We start from the raw sequence: 15747 nt of genomic DNA on the forward strand, positions 1-15747 counted from the left end.
ACCCGCCGCCGCCGCTGCTGCTTCGTCATGACCCTTTCACCTGGGTCGTGAGAATGGGACAGGGCAACGGCGGCAAGTGAGGCGATCCCATGCCATGCTACCCACCGCTTCAGCCCAGCCCGTTTGTCGGTCTGGCTGACGTCTGACTGGCATGCCCTCTTGCGCGCGCGCGCTCACACCCACCCATACTTACTTGTCCATCCCTCGCCTGCTAACCCCTTACTCGGCGTTTGGCCCCCAACGTGTATCGCTCTCCCCACTGTCAGGTTTGTGGCAGGCGTTACGTGGAGGCGCGAGATTTCGCCATTGCGTCGAGGTGTGTGTATGTGTGTGTCCGTGTTTGTGTGCGTGTGGGAGGGCATCACACACTCCCTCACTCACCGCCAGACCGGCGCAGCAAATAGGCATCTTCGTCAAGACAGCCGAGTGCAGGTGGCGTACACGACAGTACCTCGCCGCTGCAGATGAGAGGGTGTCGTGTCGTCGTGATAACTTCTGCCCATCGCGTGTCAGTTTGAGGAAGTGCCTCTCACCTTCGCCAAGGAGATGGAAAGGAAAAAAAAAAAAAAAAAAAAGAGAACCCCACGACGCAGACACTGTCCACACCACGGATCTGCGCTCTCCAAGCCTTGTCCATCGTTTCTTTTCTTTTTCTTCTCTTGAGGCCATCCTCCCCCTCTCTCTGTCTCGCGCGGGGATCCGGGCTGGGGAAGCTCGAACTCCAGTGTCTGAGCCCAGACTTGGGTGCATTTCCCATACCCTCCTCCTCGCCTCTCCCCCCGTTATCCAGACCCATGCATGCCCTTTTGCCAAACCCCAGTCTCCCGATTCCCCGTGGGCTGGCGCCGCGGCTGGATCGCGTGTGCAACCGCTCTGCCGAAATTGTGCAGGTCGATCAACCAGCTTCCTTTTCTTCTACTAGTCCTGTCATTTTTTTTTTTGCTTGGTCTCCCTCTTTGAGTCCCTGTCTGTCTCTCGCTATCTTGTCTTCTCCAATGGTCATCCCCCCAAGACCAGAACCCGGCTTTGACCCGAGCCAGCCGCGCCGTGGCCCGGCTGGCCTGGGGCCCGCCTCAGCTGTGCGCCGTGACGCCAATGTTTCGCGGAGCGCGCACTCCTGGATCATGGCCCTGTCCCAGAAGCCCAAGCATGTTGAGGTCCATGCCGTGCGAAGCGCCGAGGAAGGGGGGGGGCGTGCCCCGAGAGAGGAAGAAAGAGTAGAGATGACTTGAAAGAGTTGATCGCCTTGAACTATGTCCGGTTTTCTTCATCTATGTGTGATATCGCCGATAGCCCTCGTTCAGGCTGGACCTCTGAGCTGGTGACGACTTGGACTTGGGGCCACGGCCTCCCTTTCTCTCACTTGGCCCCCCCCCACCCCAGAATGTGCTCCTTGAAACATCGTCTCTGGGGGGCATGGAGGGGGCGGGCTGCCTGAGACAAAAACGGGCTTGAGCAGTGACAGCGGCCTTTGGCCCGTCTTCCGGCATTGTGTCTACTTGGAATGGCACACTGCCTATCTGCGTCTGGATCGTGGACATTTAGACCTTGCCCCAGATAAGAAAGAAGTATGCCTCTCCGACCTCCACGGAATAGGAATCTAGGGGCCTCCCTCCCCCAGAAGGCCAGCAGATCAGTTGGGCCAGGGCATGCCATGCACATTTTTAGCGGGCTCGTAGGAAACGTCATACTGTCCACCCCGTCACTGTCACTGGCCGACTGGGTGGGAACGTCAAGGTATATGATGAGTCGAACCTCGAGTCAAAACTCCGTGTCTGGCTTGCTTCATTGGTGTTTTTACCTGAAATCCTTCCGCTTTTTTTATCAAGTGCGATATGTGTGGGGGTGGCTGCCACACCTATTGCTACCCCCATCCATCTCCCCATCTCCCATGTACCGGTCGAGAGAGGTACATCGGGCCAAATTAAGTCGCAATATCATGTGAGTCGATCCCATGAACACACCCCAGAGACAGTACATGTTACGCCATGGTGGATTTGGGGAGGAAAGGAAAGGAGCGCGCCGCAGCACGCCACGGCTAGACTTACACCTCGCTCATCACAGGGCAATATCATCACGAGCCGTCCCGGGCATCGAGCAAACTCCAGATCAGTCAAAAAGTCACGATCTCACCACCCACGCCCCCTCCCCACGCAGGGCCACGCTCACGGAAGCGAGACGCAAGGGGCATTTGTCCATCCACCTAGTCATTCACTCAAATGACCACGAGCCCAGCCACTGGTGCGCGCGGGGTGGAGGGGTTGAGGCGCCTCACGAGACATCCTTCAATATCGTCAACTCGTCCGTCCTGCAGGTCAAGTGTCTGCCCCTGGGGGGGTGTTTGACTACGGGCGACAACCACTGAAATAAACAGCACTAGAGGATCAGCTCTCTCCCCCCCCACGTCGTCGCCCCGCAGGACTCAGTCGACCCCAAGATCTGCCTCCCGAACATGGATTGAATTACGGGTTTGTGGAGAGGCCATGATTTCATCTAACCTTCATTCTTCCTTGTTCGGAAACCCCCGACCTGGCAAGAGGACGGTTCACGCCCACCCGCCGGCCAATTCTGGGATTGCGCCCACAACCTGGATCCCGGTCGCAGGCCAGTTCTCGTGCCAAGTCGAGTGCCCGGTCCAAAGGGGGAAGTGAATGGACCCTTCGAGCTGGCAATCAAGCAAGGTCCTGTGGGAAGCGGGGGGCGGCCTTCTGGCGATTCATGCTGCTAAGCATTTTATTATCGCCAAGCTCGGATGTGCCTTGCTGACGGGACACGCGCTGTTCGGGACTTGCCTGTTGTTTCCAATAAGCTCGGAGGTAGATCTTTCGACCGGCCGAGAGGTCAGGAAGAACAGCATTCCCACAATGGCGCGTGCGCTTCGTCGCACGACACGTATTATCGTGCCTCACTCAGCCCGGCCCGAGTCGCAGGACAGGATGAAGTCATCGCAAGGGGGCAGGTCCACCACTCATTGGGCTGAAAGCGGCCAGCGTCGTCCCTTCAATGCGCTGGCAGCGCTGGATAAGCCAGCTGTCGATCGATGAGTCCCTCCCTTCTTCCCATACGCATCCTTTCGGGCCCGACGAGTCACACGAAGCATGCCTATACGCCAGCCTGCCTATGTGCTTGCGTTCTTGCCCTAGTGGATAGGTGTCGCATCCTCCCGATGATCGCGGTGCTACAATGGCCGTTCGATAGTGAGGGTACTATCACGAGCTATTGCTGGCGTACCCCATGATGAATCCTCCCCGTAAGAGAAGCGCGGATTACCTTGGCGTGATGCCAGAAGAACCGGCTGCCGTTTGATGTTGATTGTAGCGAAAAACTCCCAGACTAGCCCAAAGAATGTGCTTCCCAGGCGTCAAAGAGTGACAGATGACGCTTGGCTCCTTCAGGGCATCCCCTCCCCACTCATTTTGGGCAAAAACTCAAAAGCTGCGGACTGGCCAAGACCGAGACCTGCAAGGGAAAGATTGAAATGGCGCGTCGGTACCAGAGAGCTGGACTGAAGGCGTGCTTTCGCCCTGATTAGCGTCTCCCAGCTCTAGCATCTACAGTACGATGATCACCCTGGCTCGTTGCGCGGGTAGTCTTTCTCCGGGGTGTCTTCTGGGTGGGTATCATTCTGCAGCTGACATCAGCTCGGTATGGTTTTGAAAGAGAGAGAGAGAGTTCAGTTAGGGCTTTTGTCTCTCGTTGGGGATCTCGTCATCTTGGCCAGGAACATGTAGGTGTCCACACTCAGATTCTTTTGCGCGCAGTCAGAAATGATGGCAACGTTGACACCCATGACGCGATTGCAACAAACTGGCCGAGACGGGGGAAAGGCTCCAGCATTGACGAAACGCCCGACAGCCCACGTGTGATTTGCCGTTGCCAGCTGAGCTGTGCATTGGCATTGGGGTGCGCTGAGGCTTGCATCACCGCAGAAGCGAGAGAGACGAGGCGTATAGGGGTACAGGTTTCTGCCTATGGCTTGCTGCCCTGCTCTCTCGCTTGAGGTGTTCTTGGCACATGATATCTCTCTGGCTAGGGACTGGACCACCCCTGACATGATCAGTGCCGCGGAGGTGCGGGTAAAGTTGAAAAGAACGGAAATCCGGGACGCCTCCAAACGCGTTTCCGGGTCCTGAGCCGGAAGAATGGCAAGGAGTGGGGGGGGGGGGGCAGGCCTCGTGTCGTTCCTGGACTGAGCAGCACTCTCATGCTGTGCCGTTTGGAGGTGGCTTGCTCGGTTGCGTGGACCAAGACGTCCGGGTTCTATCTTGCCGGCTCAATCATCAGACGAGATGGTGCCACATTGGGATCAGAAAATCACGATCGATGCAACGGTGGGGAGGCAGGTCGACTTGCCCCGGCTGCAAGCCACTGCACAGGTTTCTCGGCTGATATCCCACTTGCTTGTTCGAAATTGAAATGGTAATTCAGACCATGTCTGGATAGAGGCTCAGTTGCAAGCCACACGTTCAAGAGCTTTGCCTGATGGAGTGGACAGGACAGGCAAGACGACCGACTTGTTCTTATTTAGGCGGGATCTCTAGCCATGATTTCCCCACCAACAGCATCTCCTCGTCGTTTGACCCTTGCCTAAAGCCGCGGCATGCAGCCCCCAGAGCTCTTATTATAACGAGGCCGATCGTCATCCATCCTGTACCTTCTTGTACAGAGTGACTCGGAGCAAAACGAACGTGGCCACGGACGCATCTGGGTCATCATTCAGCCCCCGGAACTGATCTATTGTATTGCTGAGAAACTATCTTCTTGGGTCATCCGTCGGGCCTGGGCGTGGTGTCACTGCTTCCATTTCGATTCCTTCTTCTGTTGCTGTATCCTTCGAAATGGCGATGCCCTTGACATCATCGTCGCGCGACTGGTCCTCATACTCAACGCTGACCGTTGTCGTCCAGGCGATCCCATTGATGTCCCTACCCTGGGGTCCATGCCCCAGAATGCTCCGATCGCTGTCGCCGTCGTCACCCTTGGCCTCGGCGCGGCCTGCCGTGACCGTGACCGAGTTGTAAAACTTGTTACTGCTGTCTCCCGTCTTGACATAGCCACCACCGTTGTTGTTCGACTCGGTTCGGACACGGGCGCTGCGGACGAATCCACGGAGAACCGGTATCGAGGCAGAAATGATCGTGACGTTGGGCTCGGCCATTGACCAGATCCAGTAGACGGCCTGGTTGTAGGCATCTGGTAGTCGATGTTAGCGGGCAAGTTGGAGTGTCAAGGAAGAGGCCACGTACAGTCGGGATGCCTCACTTGAAGCAATTTGGAGCCGTAGTACGCCTTCATCACACCAGTGATGCCTGCGATGACGCCCATGCTCAGCGCCAACGCAATACCTAGTCTTTCGGATCGCTTCATCTGCAGGTTGAATATCATCCGCCAGGGCAACAGGGCCAGTATAAAGTCGCACAATGCCGAATACACTGCGACAGGGCTATGTCAGATTCGCCAAAACAGATCGCATCGTCCAGGGCGGGGAACGGGTAGACAAACCAGCACTGAAGACTGCAAAAGTAACCGATTGCGTCAAGGTCCAGCATTTGTCTCCTCCAATGTGCCCTTCATCCGGCGCACCGCATATCATCTGCCAGACCGCAATGATGTGCACCGCGAACTGAAAGTTCATGGTGATCAGCACGACGTAGATCAGCTTCGCCTCCCAGCCACCGGGCATCAGTCGCAGCAGCGTCAGGCCGAACGACGTCTTGGTCAGTCCGAGGGCGATGCTCTGGAGGTTGTGGTGGATGCGGGCGAGCGTGATCTTCTGGAGGCTTCCTGAATGCAAGAAGATGGCCATGAGCCCCGACATGACCCCAGACGCCACCAAAACAACTATCCATCCGGCGATGAGGACCCAATCATCTTGCTGAACGCCCAAGCGGACTACGCGGATTCTACTATACAATCTCAAGGCGAGAGCGATCGTTGCGAGGGTGAACAACTGGAGAAAGCGCCTTTGGTTAGCCAGTCAATCTACAGATAGCGGGAAGGGGACGTCATAAACCAAGGGTGACCTACACTCCAGATCGAAGCATTTACGAGGATTGCCAAATCTTTGGGATCCGTAGCCATTGTCCTACTTCCCGGCTCGTCGTGTATGTGGGAATCATTTGCTGTCTCCTCCCTCTTGCGACGACCAAAAACGTTCGAGACTCGGAGGTTTTCTTCGACACAGCACAAGTGCCCTCTCTCACGTACAAGTATTCACGCATCCTTTCCTGTTTACCCCTTGCAGGCCCTACAGGGCTTAATTGCCTGCCGCAGTGGTCACATTCATGGGAACCATGCTGCCACGCACCCGACGAACGCAGTGCAAATGAGCGATGCGACAGCCTCGAGTCACGCTAGTCGAAAAATGGCTGCTGATGGCGGACAGACCGATACTCAATTCGTCAACCTGAAGCATCCCAGGCTTGGGTCGATTGTATCTTCAAGCATAAGGTTGTACTGCCATGACTCGCAAAACAAATCGGAAGCGCAGGATATCTGCCGCGTCTGCCAACCTTGACGAATTTCGCCTCGACACAGCACTCAGCCCCGTCTGGGCGTCAGGCAAATGATCAGATCGGGCGCCCATAGCCGGGCAGGTTGGTCCAGCATATACGGCAAGCAGGGGGAGGAACTGAGACCAGCCTCTTGACGATTTGCGCGCTCTACACTATTCACCGCGGAAGGGTCGATAGTACAGTCTCATGGGGACACGACCGAGGTCCGAGTTGAATTGAATCCGGGGTCGAGATCGAGATCAAGGTCGGCGGTATGGGCAGGAGGGAGTACTGTGCATGACCCTGCAGAACGGTGCGGCTTTGGGGCCAGCAGGTCGTCTGAATTGACGATTCGTCTGTGACATTGAATGGGTTTGGGGCGTAGTAGAAGTACTCGGATGTTACAAGCGCCCAAGTTATCTGTCTGCGATGTTGTCAGAACCTCTCCCATCTGGATCTACCCTTACGATGATGATCGACAAGCATTAATAGCAAGCCGCCCCCGCAAACAGGCATCCTTGTTCGCCGTCACGCAGGGTGCGCAATGTTGTCCCTTGGTTTTCTTTGAACCGTCTCCCTTGTATGAAAGATGTTGCCAACTCACTTCGATGCCCATGGCAACTCCATCTCGCAGCAAACCCATGCACCGTCAGCGAATGGGGCCAAAATTGTGTCGTCGACCTTCCAGAACGACGACCAGGGCTGCCCCTTTTCCATGGCAAATGTCGTGCTGGCTTTGAAGATGATTTCCACACACATGCACTACTACGACGCGTGGCGGCGTTATCGAGCCTTTGTGGCGCATGCGCTGGCTCTGGATACGACTCTGCCAGGCTCCAAGGCTGCAAATGTGGGATCCAAACACGACGTCTGAAGATTGCAGATCCTATGCGCAACATCATACGCTAGATCAACTTAAATTCCTCGAGTCCCAATGCTCTCCTGAGCGCACGGCTTGAGAGTATCTTGATCGTCCCCCAGATGACACCGGATGCCCCGAAAGTGTCTCAACCTGGTTGGGCACCAACGCCTCCGACCCAAAGTATTGTGCAGATTTGCTGAATGGAGTGACGTCGAGTGCTGCGAAAGGGTCGACGCTGAGCAAGGTTCACAGGGCTGTGGACTCGAGTGAGACAGTGTGCTCAGGGCACGGGCACTTCACGAGCAACGCCACGCACCACGACGTTGCACAACTGAGGTGACTGGGAAACGTCGCGCCTGGTAAGTACAGGCACGCCCTGGAGGTTGCAAACAGTCACTGACATGATTGACCAGGTCGTCGCGCACAAGAACAAAACGGGCCCATGGCCACATAGAGCGGCGTCATGGCTCAGCTTGAGTAGTATGATTTAAGACCACCAGCGGTCTTTCAGGCCATGCTGGCGTCGGCGTCGATGGACGGCTCTTTCCGGACGACACATGTTATCATACATGGCTCCAAAGGTTGTCAAACGACAATACCGTGGACTAAAAAGTCGTATCTGGCGACGGTCGCATCACTGATACCAGTGTGGCCACGTTCGAGGACTTTGTCGAGGTCTTGAATGACCGCGACAGCGCGCTTGGTCTTGTCACCTGCTCGGACACTCGGCTTTTGCCATGGCGTCAGCACAGACGGAGACAAGGCATCGGCTGCCGTTGCGGCTCTCGACGATATGAGAGTGACATGAGAAAGAGAAGCGAAGCTGCAGCTCCGTTCAATGGTCAACTCAATAACTGGCTGGAAGAGCTCGCATCGCCTTTACTTTTGCTTGACGTGGAAGGTGACGGTTCTGTTCCTGGGCAGGGCTGCTGATGGCTTTGTTGGATCAACGATTAGCAGGAGGGATATGGAAACACCGAACGGACGAGTCTGGCTAATCGTTATCTCGCAGCATTTCGTCAGGAATATGGGAAATGTCCAGCCGAAGGAAAACGTTGAGGCGCATTGAATCAGGCAGTGGCATCTGCTCATTTCGAACCCTGGACGATATCGCTAGCCGGTGACGCCAGTCACGAGGTCATGGTGGCAAGCAAGCGGCTTGGAGTCTTTTTCACACGAAAGAAGAATGCTGGGATTCTACGCGAAGCCGACCAGCTCTGAGCACATTTGACAGTTTCGTACAACAGAATGCCCAGTCCATCTAGGTAATGGCCCCAAGCACGAAGTGACTGACCGAATGCATCCAGTACAGAGTATTAGGTGAATGCGAGGCAAGTCGAATACAACAGGAACCATAAGAGGCAGCTGTGGCCTGAAAGAAAAATCCCTGACCTTGAGATTCAACCGCAAGCATTGGTATCTTACATGTGATTACCGACGCTGAGTTGGGTGGATGAACCCAGCTGCACAATGGGGACATCGCGGTTCAACACATGTGACGCATTTTGTTCTTTGAGTACGTGAGTACGTAAGGTATGTTAGACAAGGCGCCTTGAAAAAGAAGGTAGGCGGGGGAGTTATTTACCTTAGGTAAAGGTATTGGCACGCGAACAATAACTGTCAGTCTTTTGCCCAAGGTGGGAATAGCTGACGCTTCACGACCTACAACCCCTGTTACTGTACTGGTCCGTTTTGGGCGCACCGCAGACCTCACTCTCATTGTGCAATCTGTCCTTCCGAGTCGTCATCAAGAATCCCAAAGAGCGTCAGTATGGCCAGTCTCAATTGAGAGATATCACCTAACAGCCGGTGTGATCGTTCGGTACCAAGCCATATCTCACGCACATCAGACGTCAGAGCTGAGCTTGGCCTCCAACACAACCATGGCAGCATCAAGACTTGTTACGGTTACGTTTGACGTGTGCGTCCATCCGTTATCATATCTTCTGCAAACTTTTCGCCCTGCCAAGGCTTATCCCTCTTCGGCCATGGCGATTCCGTCTACCTATGACCTCCGCTTCGAATAAAGCCACCGAGAAAGACGCAATCCTTCGGTCGCTGCGGCCTGTAGGCGGCGGCACTCGGAGACAACTCCTCCCCCACGCCAAAGCATTTGGGGCACCTTGTACCTCACTTCGTTGCAGCTCCAAAACCCAAATCCACCCCTGGTCGGATCGCGATGCTCTCTCTCACACACACCTCCATTATGAACTAACCTCACCGAGGGCCGTGGACATGGCAGGGGGGGGGCGTGTTGGTAAAGCCTTCACCGGGAGAACCTGGAAGGCGGGCTTAGGCTTTGCCTCAAAGCCTTGGACCTGCATTGAGGCAGGCCCCCTGGCTCTGACGGGCCCGTGAACTGGGCATCACCATGGGGTATTCCGCCTGCGATGCGGCCGCGCCCCTTGTCCCACCCCGCACAAAAAGAATGGCCGGCCGTCAAGCCGCCGAAGCCCACGATGCGAGGCGCCTGCAACTCGGTGTACGGATGTGAGCCGCGAAAGGTTCGTCTTGAACCCAGCCGGCCAGGCCCTCGCAGAAGACCTGCCCTTATCCTCTCTGCCTGTGCCCCCCCCCCCCCCACAACAGGAAGGTAAACCTCCACGAGGCGTATCTGGCTGCATACCCCGTCTTGTCTCGCCCGCGCCTCGACACCCTCTTGTGCAGCCGGCCGCCTTCCCCGCAATACCACCGTCGCATCTGGGAACGGGAAGAGCAGGGGAAACTCCACGATGTTGCAGCATCTTGGTCAACCGCCATCATCAACCAGCCCTCGTCGCCACGCGTCGGCGTGCGGCCTCTATTGGCCACCCCACGTCGCACGATTGACACCTTCGCCGGGCAGTTGGTGAGAAGCGCCAGGGGGCGTCACCGAGGCGGTCACGCAATCCATGTCATCTGGATTGGGGGAGGAAAATCCCCAGGATTCGGCCACTGGCTCGCTTTCAGTCCCCTTCGCCAGGTAGCCGAGCAGCAATCTTCCCCCCTCCCCTCCCCGGCCCCTTGTCCGCCGGTTTGCGCACCCCCAGGTTTCGCCCCGGCGGTGGCAAATCTTGCAGGGAAATCGGCCCGCGACAAGCACGTATTCCTAGCCCGACATCCCGCGCCTGCGCCGCCATCTCCTTCACCGGCGGTCCTGCACCTCTGGTCACCGAGCCCCCTGTGTGGCTTTTCGAATTGAATGTACCAGCCTGGCAAGATACATCGTGCAAGAGTTGGGGGTGAAGAGGCATCTCTCACGCCCCCAGGGGCCGCCTCCAATCTTCATTGACCTCGTCTAGCTCGTTCGCGGTGCTTGGCTCCCCGCTCTTTGACAGGCATCGCCACCAAAGGCAAGCCACCGTGCTTCACCTGGCAATCTGGGCTCTTCAAGACGTCTGCGAACCCCTCACGCGGTTCGGATCGCGGCGGGCGCTACCCGCCCTTGAAGGGGGGTGTCAGGAGAAACATCAGATGAGGGGTTGCGCGGGATGTTCCTGGGGATTTGTCAGAGATCACGGCAGTAATCTGAAAGGCAAAATATCATGGCTTGCCGGGAGACCGCAAACGATGCTTGTATGTGTATTTGTGTGCTGTGAGATGAAATGGGTTGATTGTAATTTGCATGTCAACTGCAAAATCAACCTTGTCACGTAAAATCATTACGGAACAGGTTTCAAGGAAGGTTCACGGTATTAGGCCAACGCAATACAGGTTCCGTACCCGAAAAAGCCGTAGATCAACTCAAAGCTCAATCTTCTTCCAGGCCGGCAGAGAAGCAGAGTTGCTGCCTATGGCCATTGCCAGACACGCATGGCTCAGTTCTAGCCCGGAGGTGAAGGGTTGGAGCAAGGAGATGGTGAAGATCATCGGACAGCACGGCAAAAAAACATTGCTGGAGGTTGTTTCCCTGGCCAGAATCGCTTCTGCTCTGTGTGACCATGTGAATTGTCTTTTACTTTTTGCCATGAAAAACATGGCAGAACATACCCTTGATGGCCGCACGCTGTATGCCATGCGTACTGACCTAGGGTAAAGAAGGCGTCCAGTAGCACTGGGAACCCCGAAAGTAAGTGTCTGACCACTTCAGCAACGGGTCTGCTGAATTGTTGATTGTTGGGAGACAAACTGTGGTTTAGTATCAGCTTACGAATCTGACCGCAGAGAGGACTGTTCTCGTTAAGTTGAGCGACTGTTCGTGAATCAAGATGGGCGAAACTTATCATTGGTGTTAAAACCCATGGGGACATCGCATCATGGTGGGAGCAAGCCGGCTGTGTCCCCACGTTCACGCGCTTGGCCCGCGACTGTTCAAACTTAGCTGTAGTAGCTGCGGGTGTGTAACGCGTCTCCTGTTCAAGTCATCTAGTACATTCTGTACATGCTCAGCCGCAAGAGCTCGAGCCAAGTTTTGGAGGCAAGAAGTCGGCTTCCAAAGACGTGTCTCTCTTCTGAACTGCGACCTTTTGCGTGTTACTGTAGGAGAAAAGAAACTGGAATGAGTGGGTGTCATGAACGGGGCCCTGAGCCCGGCAAGACACTTGTGCCAACCCAGTCTCTGATTCTCAATCGTGTTGATATTGATACACCCTCATCCTACATAAGTCCTCATCCTACGTACGTGGTCCATGTCACACGACTTCAATACCTCGAGATGCAGGTCTCGTTCGCACAATCAGCCCCAGTTGATGCCCAAAAACTTGACCTTTGACTTGTTGGGGTTATTGGGATCGGTATCGGCATTCTCCAGGTAGATTCTCTGGTGCCCCCGAACATCTAGATAGAGGTACTTGTAGTCATAGGAGCTCTGACCTGCTGGCCTGATCATATGGATATGCACATGGCCGGTGTTCAGGGGCCCTTCGACCTGGACACTGTTAGTTTGACCTTCGAAAGCTATACGAGAACAGACCCAACGTACGTAGAACTTCATCTGGAAGTGATCGTTGCCCTTGGCATCCTTGTGCTCTGACGACCTGGGAACAATCAGTTGGGGGTCGACCACAGTGATGCACCAAATTGACGTACGCCAGAGGACGCGAGCGCCGCCACTTGTTCATGGTTTCTTCACCGTGTGCCATGATTTTCTTCGCATCGCCGAGAAGCTCGAGGCACCTCGGATCCTTCTTGATCCTGTCAGTCGCAAGGTTAAAGTAGACTGTCTTGCTGTTGGGAGAAAAGACGTCGGTGTATAGCACATAGCCCACACCACCCTGGCGCCGTGTCAGTTCCCGCGCCCAACCAAGCATCGAGGGAAGGCCCAGCTGGCTCAGGGCCATCGATGGGCACAGAAAGACGAACCGTCAAGACTAGACCCGCGATGATCATGCCAAAGTTGAAGCTCTGCTGCGTGGCCCTGCCCGCCTTCTCGGCAGCGGAGAGCTTCGACCACGGCACATGTCCGTCGTCGTTGAAGGGTGTCACTCGTCTCCTCTTGGGTTCCTGCGGGGTGGTGCCGAGGCCGGTCTGCGTCGCATAGTATCGTTGGAGGAGGAATGATCGCAATTGGGGGGCGTGGCTGATGGTGGTCGGCGTGCGGGTCGCGAGCGCGCTGGTGGGAATCTTCATCCTGGCGAGAGGGCGGCGGCCATTGTTCAACGGCACCGAGACTGATGAATAGGCGTTTGAGCTCCGAGGTGCGAAGCTACATGGACGTCGAATTCACGAGCTGCGACAAGCTCCACGGGCAGAGAACGGAAAGGTCGTGACCGCCTTTGGCAGAACCCGCCATGTGGAGAGGCAGAAGGCGCTAGTGTCGCATGCGGTTAGTGCGGCCCCTACATGCCACTTCTCGACATTCAGTTGCCCCCCCCCACCCCTTGCCGTCAGGACAGGAGCAACTCCTGAACTTGGGACACGAACGCGATCACGATATCATCTCTTGATCTCTCCGCGACGCACGAGTGACAGCAGAATAGTTCGGCTGTCGGCGACCCAAGAAAGTCCTCGAACCACCGACAAACTCGATCTGATACTGGCCAAAGCCTCACCGCCATCATGAGTGCCCTGGCTTCGAAGCAGGAGTCGCAGAAGATCTTCGAGAAATTGAAGACGAAGCAGGCCAACAAGGTAAGGCCTCACATAGCATGCTACTTGTCGCGTGGGTACTAATCTGACTGACACGCTTCCTCACATAGGTCTGCTTCGACTGTGGCTCCAAGCACCCTACCTGGACCTCTGTACCCTTCGGCATCTACCTCTGCCTCGACTGCTCCTCGAATCACCGCAACCTCGGTGTGCACATTTCCTTTGTCCGCTCGACCAACCTCGACCGTACGTCTCGCATCCAACACCACACTCGCCCTTCGAGGAGAAACCTAGACTAACGCGCCTCTAGAGTGGCAATGGGAGCAGCTACGCATGATGAAGGTCGGCGGCAACGAGTCTGCGACCAAGTTCTTCCAGCAGAACGGCGGCACCGCAGCGCTCAACAGCAAAGACTCCAAGACCAAGTACCAGTCGAGCGCCGCTGTCAAGTACAAAGAGGAGCTCAAGAGGCGAGCGGCAAGGGATGCTAAGGAGTACGCGACACCCAGAACCATCCCTCTTCTCCAGGGATACTCACCTTTTTTTTTTCTGGGAGGGGGTCACGCTGACACGTGCTTTTTTTCACCAGATACCCCCACGAGGTGGTCATCACCGACGCTGTCGAGGAGAACGGCAGCGCCACGCCCTCGGGTGCCGATGAAGACGACTTCTTCTCCTCCTGGGACAAGCCCGCCATCAAGAAGCCGACGCCGCCCATCTCGCGCACGAGCACGCCGCCCGTCATCGGCCGCACCTCGTCTCCGCTGTCGGCCGGCGGGCTCTCCGCGCCCAAGGACATTTCGCGCTCCGCCTCGCCCCTCGCCAAGCCCGACGGCAGCGCCGCTGCCGCCAAGCCGGCCGCCAGCCGCATCACCTCCTCGGCGGCCCTGCGCAAGACGACGACGACGACTAGCGGCCCCCGCAAGGCAAGCGTCCTCGGCGCGAAGAAGGTGCCCAAGCTTGGTGCTAAGAAGGTGACGGCCGACCTCATCGACTTTGACGAGGCTGAGAAGAAGGCCAAGGAGGAAGCCGAGCGTATCGAGAAGCTGGGCTACGACCCCGAGGCCGAGGAGGAGGCTGAGAAGGCCAAGGTCATCAAGCCCGAGCCCAGCCTCGCCTCGCCCGCCGTGCCCAAGGGCGACTACGGCTCCTCGAGCCACACCCGGCAAAAGTCCGAGACGGAGCGCCTCGGCATGGGCATGCAGAGGCTCGGCTTCGGCCAGGTCGGCGGCGGCAACAAGGCGGCGCCCGCCAAGAAGGCAGCCACGGGCTTTGGCTCTGTGGGCCCCATCAAGGCTGCTGCAGAAGGTGAGTCTCCGTTCTCTCTGCGCCTCGGTTCCCGTCACACGTCTTGCCGTCCCATTGTCTTTCGTTGCATGTTAACCCGTTCCCACCAGACCAAGACGAGACGTACGCGCGCAGCAAGTTTGGCGGCCAAAAGGGCATCTCCTCGGACGAGTTCTTCGGCAAGGGCTCCTTCGACCCGAACCAGCAGGCCGAGGCCAAGACGCGCCTGCAGGGTTTCGAGGGCGCGTCGGCCATCTCGTCCAACGCCTACTTTGGTCGCCCCGAGGACGAGCCCGCCGAGGAGTACGGCGACCTCGAGTCGGCGGCCAAGGACTTTGTCCGCAAGTTTGGCATCACGGCCGGCGACGACCTCGAGAACCTCAGCAACATGGCCGGCGAGGTCGGCGGACGGCTGCAGGGCGCCATCCGCGCGTACCTCGGCAGCTGAGCGGTGTTTGCACCGCGCGTCTTGTGCGTAGCGGGGGGAGGAGATGGGTGAACGTACGGATGCTGGGATGACGAGAGTGGGAGAGATGAAAAGGGGGCCATGTGAAGACGGAGGCGCGACAGCATAGTTCCTTTAATGAGAGACGTGTTTACTTGTCCCAGGCTGGCTTTTCTGGTGGGCTGCGTACGGGCTGCGCTGAGAGGCAGAAGCTTTTGAAACGGACTACGGCAGCAGTGGTCATATGGTGGTGCGTAAGGCTGAGAGGAGAGGACGCACAAACACAAAAATGAGGCCAACACAGGTCATGAAAACGGGAAGAATGTTCCCTGTTGCCAAATGTTCGCTTCCACACACGCTCACGGAGAAGACGACAAGCGGAACAGCAAAAGGAGGATGACGATGATTTTTATAATTTGTTTGTGATTCATTCGAGTGTACAAGTCTTTACTATGCAGGTCATATCATACCACACGGGCTTCGTCTAGATCTCTCTCTCTCTCTCTTGCTCTCCTGCGGTTCATTCGAGCGACGCCCTTTATCTTTCTCCCTCGGCAACTTACACCTTCGCGACGACCATCTGCTGGCCCTTGTTTATCCACGCAACACCCGTCGTTGACGAGCTCCGTCGACGACAGCTTGGCGGGAAGCTG

At 56.5% G+C, this 15747-nt stretch overlaps 5 protein-coding genes across 5 annotated transcripts in view; 2 read left to right on the top strand and 3 right to left on the bottom strand.

The window, feature by feature from the left end:
* The window catches only part of VDBG_00974 (predicted protein), a gene marked incomplete at both ends in the record, with an annotated part of 1784 nt that extends 552 nt beyond the window's left edge, over positions 1–1232 (top strand). Inside the window, 2 exons of the mRNA XM_003009245.1 lie at positions 278–316; positions 821–1232. Coding sequence (XP_003009291.1) covers positions 278–316; positions 821–1232 — 451 coding nt within the window. The remainder of the gene's footprint in view (positions 1–277; positions 317–820) is intronic.
* A 3521-nt stretch (positions 1233–4753) lies between these two features.
* VDBG_00975 (conserved hypothetical protein) lies at positions 4754–6081 on the bottom strand (the record flags this gene model as incomplete). Its single annotated transcript, XM_003009246.1, has 4 exons — positions 4754–5193; positions 5247–5432; positions 5503–5950; positions 6028–6081. 4 exons carry the CDS (start codon positions 6079–6081, stop codon positions 4754–4756), a joined length of 1128 nt encoding a protein of 375 aa, XP_003009292.1.
* A 5794-nt stretch (positions 6082–11875) lies between these two features.
* On the bottom strand, positions 11876–12903 carry VDBG_00976 (import inner membrane translocase subunit tim-21, mitochondrial; the record flags this gene model as incomplete). The annotated part of the gene is made up of 4 exons (XM_003009247.1): positions 11876–12202; positions 12257–12311; positions 12364–12548; positions 12637–12903. The coding sequence occupies 4 exons, from the start codon at positions 12901–12903 to the stop codon at positions 12011–12013; spliced, it is 699 nt and encodes a 232-aa protein (XP_003009293.1).
* Positions 12904–13332: 429 nt separating this feature from the next.
* Positions 13333–15097, top strand: VDBG_00977 (GTPase-activating protein ZNF289; the record flags this gene model as incomplete). The annotated part of the gene is made up of 5 exons (XM_003009248.1): positions 13333–13404; positions 13473–13608; positions 13673–13856; positions 13952–14670; positions 14760–15097. The coding sequence occupies 5 exons, from the start codon at positions 13333–13335 to the stop codon at positions 15095–15097; spliced, it is 1449 nt and encodes a 482-aa protein (XP_003009294.1).
* A 148-nt stretch (positions 15098–15245) lies between these two features.
* VDBG_00978 (oxidoreductase 2-nitropropane dioxygenase family) overlaps positions 15246–15747 on the bottom strand; it is a gene marked incomplete at both ends in the record, with an annotated part of 1827 nt that continues 1325 nt past the window's right edge. The window contains 2 exons of the mRNA XM_003009249.1: positions 15246–15354; positions 15658–15683. Coding sequence (XP_003009295.1) covers positions 15246–15354; positions 15658–15683 — 135 coding nt within the window. The remainder of the gene's footprint in view (positions 15355–15657; positions 15684–15747) is intronic.

The sequence above is a fragment of the Verticillium alfalfae genome, genomic scaffold (genome assembly GCF_000150825.1).
Source record: "Verticillium alfalfae VaMs.102 supercont1.1 genomic scaffold, whole genome shotgun sequence".
In the NCBI taxonomy this organism is placed as follows: domain Eukaryota; kingdom Fungi; phylum Ascomycota; class Sordariomycetes; order Glomerellales; family Plectosphaerellaceae; genus Verticillium; species Verticillium alfalfae.